General features: G+C 45.8%; 1 protein-coding gene across 2 annotated transcripts; it reads left to right on the top strand.

Annotated features, from left to right (window-relative positions):
- The first annotated feature begins 5,039 nt into the window (after positions 1-5,039).
- On the top strand, positions 5,040-5,899 carry LOC119328377. 2 transcript variants are annotated; one of them, XM_037601371.1, is made up of 4 exons: positions 5,040-5,097; positions 5,203-5,304; positions 5,396-5,485; positions 5,585-5,899. In XM_037601371.1, exons 1-4 carry the CDS (start codon positions 5,087-5,089, stop codon positions 5,739-5,741), a joined length of 360 nt encoding a protein of 119 aa, XP_037457268.1. In that variant the 5' UTR covers positions 5,040-5,086; the 3' UTR covers positions 5,742-5,899. The 2 variants fall into 2 exon arrangements, with proteins under 2 accessions (XP_037457268.1, XP_037457269.1); XM_037601372.1 differs by lacking the exon at positions 5,396-5,485.
- Positions 5,900-7,026: the final 1,127 nt, after the last annotated feature.

The raw sequence follows: 7,026 nt of genomic DNA, 5'->3' as shown, positions 1-7,026 counted from the left end.
TCCATACTCGCCTCTCGTAAGGATTGACTACAATAAAGAGCGACCTTGTTATCGAAAAGGGGAGTTTGGAAGCAATCTCCCTCCTTGGATAACCACGGGCCTTAGTCGGCCCGACTTTCCCAAATGCCAGTTGTGACACCCGGGTAATTAAGCTACAGTGATCCTTTGCTAATGATGCCATGTCACCACTATTACTGTTACTAATCTCACGTTGATCCAAATCCGATTCAAATTCAAATTCAAATAATAAGTGAAATTCTAAACTTCTCAAACATGAAAACTAAAATGATCATCATGTGGCAAATAATCCCTAACTTATTTTGGGTGTTGGAACCAACCTTTTTCAAAATGTTTAAGTGCCTAAACTAAATAAAAATAGGGGCTAAAACAATTATTAAATACTTTTAAATAATAAACAAATGTAAAACTAATTTATTTAGTGCCAAATTAATTATGGCAGTAGCCTAACTAATAATGCTAATTTAGGGACTGAGTTGATATATTATAAAACTACCTATAAAGTAAAACTAAAAGAAACAGAAAATAGATAAACAGGAATAAACAGAAAACAAAAGGAAAAGGAGAAAACCCTCCCCCTGCTGGGCCTTTTGGCCCAGCTGGCCGTCCACACGGACCCCGGCCGCCTGAATGGGCCGGCCCACCCCGCTGCCTTAACCCCCCCACTCCCCCAGTCCAACACCACCGACACCCACTCCCCCCCACAAAAATATCTCCTCTCCCCCCGATTGGATCGAGATCGGGAGAGGAGGTCGCTGCCCTACGCCAGGACGCCGCCGCCGCCCGAATCGACCTTCGACGCCCGGATCGCTCCCCCCGCCGGCCTGCTTCTCCTCTACATCGTCGTCCCCGCCGCCCTCCTCACGCACCACTGCCCCGTTCCCCACGCACCACGGTGAGGCCCTCGGCCTCCTACTCTCCTCCCCGCCTCGCGCGCACGCGCACACACGCACGCGCACCGCCTCACCTTGCCGACCCGCCTCGCTCGCGTCGCCACGCACCGCCGGCCTCGCCCATGTTTCGTTGCTGCTGCTGCCTGTGCCGCGACCTGCGCCGGCCACACCCCCTGCATCCATGGCACGCCTCGTCGATGCGCGCCTGCGCGCCGGCCATGGCCTTGGTCGCCCGCCGTGGCCAGCTCCTACTGCTACCGCATGCTGGCCTCGCCCACCCCAGCCCCTCATGCTCCTCGCGCCGCCCCGCCTCCACCGCTTGCAGCCGCTCACGCGCCCACGGCCTTGCTCCCTGCCGGCTCCTGCCCGACTGGAGCTCGCCGCTCCCATGCACGCACGCCGGCGTGCGAAACCGCGCCCTACGTCGCCCCCAAGGCCGCCACTGCCGGGGCTGCACCCTACTTCCCCGGCGAGCTGGTCGCCGGCACCCAGCGCCCGTCCCTCCCGCGTCGACCTGGGCGGGTGCCCGGCGCCCGTTCCAGGCGCCCGTTACCCTGCACCCGCGCGCCCGCTCCAGTGGCACTACAAGAATCTTGTTAACCCATGACGGATACATCATGGAACAGTGCAAAACCGTCAAGGAGGGTTGTCCGTGACGGATTTATAATCCGTCATGTATATCGCGTCATAATTTGACAACTGTACCACCATGACGGATCCTGGCCGTCACCGATCAGTCCCTAGGCCCACCCAGGCCCGGTCCTCTATGACAGACTAGTCCGTCATGGATTTGGAGACGCTGTACAAAAAGAGAAAATTCCTTATATAACACTATTTTAAATATTGGTTCCTTATTTAACACTGGAAATTTTCTTCTTCCTTATCTAACATCATGTATAAAAAAAATTCCCCTATCTAACACTCCCGTCAGTTCTGTTAGCTAACACCGTTAAAACAGGCATGAAGTGATGTCAGTTTTCCTTAGCTGGACAAAAATGCCCCTGCCCATAAGCATGAAAAAAAAAGAAAACACAACAGGACCGAACCGAACCGGGCATCTCTCTCGCGATCCACATCCCCTTCCCCGCTTCCCCTTTCTCAAACCCTAGCGATTGCGGGCGGCGGCGACGGCGGTGAACCTGCTAGCGGCGGCGGAGATTCGGCGTCATGGATGGCGGTGGTGCTGAGGATGGGGAAGGCGCTGCGGAGGAAAGCCAGTGCGCGGCAGCGGAGGGGTCCGACCTTGGCGCCCCCGCGGATCCGGCGATGGCGAGCCTTGGCGACGGCGGTGGTCCGGAGGGGTCGGGCCAGCGCACGGCTAGGGTTGCGGAGGGGCCGGGTCAGCGCACGGCTTCGGCAGGAGGCGGTGTCTCGGCTGCAGCAATCACGGGCCAGGGCGGGGCATGGGCTGAGGGCTCAACCGCCGACGTGGCTGGAGGCTCAGGCCAAGGCATGGCTAGTTCGGGCTCGACAGCAGCTGTAGGCTCAGGCCAATACGCTGCTGAATCGGCCTCAGCAGCAGCTACAGGGTCAGGCCAGGGTGCAGCTCGGTTGGCCTCCGCTACATGGGCGTGTCCAGATGGGTAAGTTCATGTCACTTAATGGATTTGTATGATGTTTGTACCACTAGCAATGATCAGAACTATCTAGCAATACTCATGCATAGTTTCTTCACTTAATTGTCTCTTGAATTCACAGGATGGATCCAAATTCAAGTTATTTGATAAAAATTGAATTGTTTGGCAACAAAAAAAGCTCGAAAAGACATCCGATGTTTCTGTTTCGAGAAGATCATTGATTGTGACTTGACAAACTATAAGGATTTCATTGAGTCAATTGTAGAGCAGTACTCTCCGCGTTATTTGGAAGTTGCACATGTGCAGTACTATGATGATGCTCTAAAAATCTGTCCAGAAGTAAAATGTGACCAAGATTTAATGCTTATGTTTGAGAAACACTCGGAGACAAAGGTGGTGCATATGATCATTGCATATTGTGATCCGTCTGAACCGTATGAGCCTATCACCAAGTGGCATAGTGATGCGCATAGCCAACCTAATAAAAATGTAGAACAGGAGGATGATGCTTACCTTCGCAACCCAAGACCTGAGAATGAGCATGTTGGTGTTGATGAGGAGAATATGTATGAAGTGGATGAACCTATTCCCTTAAATGTGGTTCTTTGTCCTAATAAAGAGAAGGACAAAGACTATATTTGTGAGGATGATAGTGAGGCTGAGAGTGAAGTAGAGGATGATGAAGTAGAGGAGGTTGAAGTAGAGGAGGATGAGGAGTTGCATGAGGCAGAGCATACTCCACATGTAGAGTATGACAAATTAGACCCTCCAATGACAAAAGGCTTTACATATCCCAGCATGAAAGAGTTCAAGTTGGCACTTTCTCAGCATGCAATCAAACATGAATTTGAGTATAACACCGAGTATAGTACCCGTCATCGGTTTAGGGGCTATTGTTCAAGACGGGATGCAGATAATTGTCCCTGGAGGATACATGCTTCTACAACAGAAGATAAGTGTACCGTGATGGTAATTGTTTAACTTTACCCATTTGTGAACATTTCTTGCATAATTGTTAAGTATTTTTAGCTAATTACATCTGTTTTCTCTTTTGAAGGTGAAGAAAAACCCATGTGGTCATGATTGCTCTAGTACAAGAAGGAAAAAGAAGACGAAGAATGGAACCAAGCATTGGGTATGTGATAAGGTGAAGGATTGGCTGATTGAAGATGCAACTCTCGAGCGAAGGCATTGCAGAAGAAGATTAAAGAACACCACAAGGTTGACCTCCACTACAAGAGAGTATATATGGGTAAGAAGCTAGCTCTGAAAGAATTGTATGGTGATTGGGATAGCAGCTTTGACAATTTGTATAGGTTTAAAGCACAAGTTGAAACCACTTGCCCTGGTAGCATAGTTCAGATTGATCATTACACTACAAAAGGAAAAATCAGGTTTAGAAGGTTCTTCTTTGCTTTGAAACCTTGCATAGACGGATTCCTTGGTGGGTGCAGGCCATATTTGGCAGTAGATAGCACATTCTTAACAGGCAGGTTCAAGGGGCAGCTAGCTAGTGCTACCGCTGTAGATGGCCATAATTGGATGTATCCACTTTGTTTTGGAATTTTTGATTCCGAAACAAATGAGAACTGGATTTGGTTCATGCAATTGCTTAGGCAAGCCATAGGATCACCAAGGGGTTTAGCCATAAGCACTGATGCCGGGCAGGCGGTGATGACAGGGGTAAAGGAAGTTTTCCCAGAAGTAGAACATAGGGAATGCATGTTTCACTTGGTGTCAAACTTCAAGAAAAAGTATCACGGAAAGGTATTTGATGACCATCTTTGGAATGCTGCTTACTCATGGAATACATATATATTTGAGAAAAATTGGGTTGCAATGGAAACAGCAAAGCCAGCAGCAACTGCATATCTTAGGAAATGGCACACTAGGTTGTGGACTAGGAGTCAGTTCTCAACCATTTGTAAGGTGGACTATGTAACCAACAACCTGGCAGAGTGCTTCAATAATTGGATTAAGCACCACAAGTCTTTGAACTTGGACGACTTAATGGACAAGCTTAGGCAGATGATTATGATCATGTGGAATCGCCGGAGAAAAGTAGCAAAGAAGTTAGTTGGCTTAATTTTGCCCCACATAATTAAGAAGTTGAATGCAAAGAGTAGAGAGTTGAACTTGGAGGTGGTAGAAAGCTCGGAAGAAGTTGCTGAAGTTACTCAATTGGGAGGCAGCGGGTTTAGGTTTGTCGTCAACTTGCATGACAACACATGCTCTTGTAGGCAATGGCAAGTTTCTGGCCTTCCTTGCAAACATGCTCTAGCATTCATCACATCACTTGTCAATGCACATATACAGAATTATGTGGACTCGTATTACTCCATTGACAAGTTTAGAGCAGCTTATGGCCAACTAATCCCTGCTATGTGTGACAAGACCCAGTGGCCTAAATCTAACCATGGATTCTTCATGCATCCACCCTTGTTAAAAGCCGTAGCTGGTCGGCCCCAAACAGAGAGGCATAAGGGTTGTAGTGAGAAAAAGAGGAAAAGTGGCCAACACTTATGCCCTATTTGTAAGGAATACTGGCACCATTGGCACAAGTGCAAGAAGGGGAACAAATATGACATTGCTGCTTTGATGGAGTTGAGGTAATCAACTATGCATTCTACTTTCTTATGCATGTTAACTACTCTCTTGCATTACTGTTTTGTAATCAACTATGCATGTGAACTACTTTCTTATTGCTCATGTAGAGAACCACCAAAGAAGAGGAGGAAGACTACCAAATCAGCCGAGTCATCCATTGTGCCAAGAGGTGATGAAGCACCGGCAACCGCTATGTATTTTCCACCAAGGTTAGCAAATCTGAATTTAATTTGTGCCAAATGAAAACTGAGTTTGATTTGTGCCAAATGAAAATTGAGTGTGCATTCATCTAATCCATAGCCAAAGCTTAGAAATTACAACCAAGAAGAAAGGAAAACATAGCCAAACTTTGAAGACTACAAACAAGAAAAATGCAAAAGGGTGTAAAAGGTGATCTTTGCTAATTCTGAATTTTAATGTCAAATACTATGCATAGTTCATATTGTTATTTGCTCTAAGACTACTGTTGCCATACATGTACAAGTGCAGATCAGGGAAGGGGAAGAAGATGGAGCTTGCTAAAAAGGATGAAAGTTGTCCTATGGTGCCACCATTCGACAGCCCCGCAATGAGCACAAGAAGCAAAAAAGCTAACCCAGCCAGCCCCGCAATGAGCACAAGGAGTAGAAGAAGACTTAGCTTGTGAACTAAATTTAATTTCTTTTAGTTAGAGTCACTTCTGTTGCTGCTCAAGTCATGTTGTGTGGACTTGGACTCATATGGGAACCTTATGTCACTTTTGTGTAGTCCATATCATGGACTTGGACTATGTACGCGAACCTGGACATGATGACAATCCTTTTGTGTTGCTCATATGATGTAGATTGTGATGTATGTGTGGTATTGGACTCATATGTGATCATGTATATGTTGGAAGCGATATATGTGTACTTGGATGGGGGCTTGTATGTTTATGTGCAAATCTGAATACTATTTGTTGAAATATATGTATATGTGAATTGTGTGATCTGGATGTGCATCAAATTACAGGGGAGGTTCTGCCCAAATTTTGAACTAAATTGTGAAAAAACTGTTGCTTTTTACTGTGGGAAGAATTTTGATCACAAGTTCATCAGGGGTAAAATCGTCTTCTCAGGTGTCATTTCACACCGTTAGAGGTCAAAATGGATGGAAATGTTATAAAGGGAACAAATTTTAGCATTGGTGTTACATAAGGAAGAAAAAGTTTTGCAGTGTCAAATAAGGCAAAAAAAATTAAGGTAGTGTTAGATAAGGAATTCTCTCGTACAAAAATGGGCTTGACATGGCATCTACATGGCACCAGCGTGAATGTGACGTGGCATCCACTTTTTTTGTTGTGGTAGTTTAGACCATCTATTTTAGTCTGGCATGATTTCCATCCAACCAGTTACAGCGCCACCCATTACACATAATCAAACAAGCTTTCACAACACAATTAATTCTATTGAACAGGCCCATAATTTAAAGCATTTCACAAATTTCTATTCAATTATTTCACTGAGTAAAGCCCTTTTAAAACGTGGCCAATAAAACATCCAACATCAGATAACAGACCCTTAGTAATAATTACACCAGATTACATCAACAAATATACAAGATTGTACAGACCCTCTTAATCATCAAGTTCATGCCTACACCTCGAACTTCCTTTTTGGCTCTGACCACCAAGTAAACCTGTAACAGACAATATGCTTCTGTTACAAAATGGCAAGTTGATTACAACAACATAAATAGTAGTTATTATCATCTGAACCATCATTTTTATTTCACGTGGTTTGAACCTCACTCATGAGGCCTATATACTTAAGAGTTATGCCAGGATTGCTTGTCTTTCATTAATCAACAATATTGTTTCATTGCAGCAACACAACATCGACGACTAATCATGAGTAATCTAGTGCCAAATAGTTCAAATCATCCTGAAGGGCATAGGAGCTTACCCATGCCAA

Source organism: Triticum dicoccoides, chromosome 7A (genome assembly GCF_002162155.2).
Source record: "Triticum dicoccoides isolate Atlit2015 ecotype Zavitan chromosome 7A, WEW_v2.0, whole genome shotgun sequence".
NCBI classification, from domain to species: domain Eukaryota; kingdom Viridiplantae; phylum Streptophyta; class Magnoliopsida; order Poales; family Poaceae; genus Triticum; species Triticum dicoccoides.
Note: the sequence above shows the minus strand (reverse complement) of the source record. Positions and strands in the feature narration are given on the sequence as shown.

Coding starts and splice junctions, on each gene's coding strand:
- LOC119328377 (XM_037601371.1), top strand. Junction 5,305..5,395: donor GCTATGTATTTTCCACCAAG/GTTAGCAAATCT, acceptor TCTAATCCATAG/CCAAAGCTTAGAAATTACAA. Junction 5,486..5,584: donor AATGCAAAAGGGTGTAAAAG/GTGATCTTTGCT, acceptor GTACAAGTGCAG/ATCAGGGAAGGGGAAGAAGA.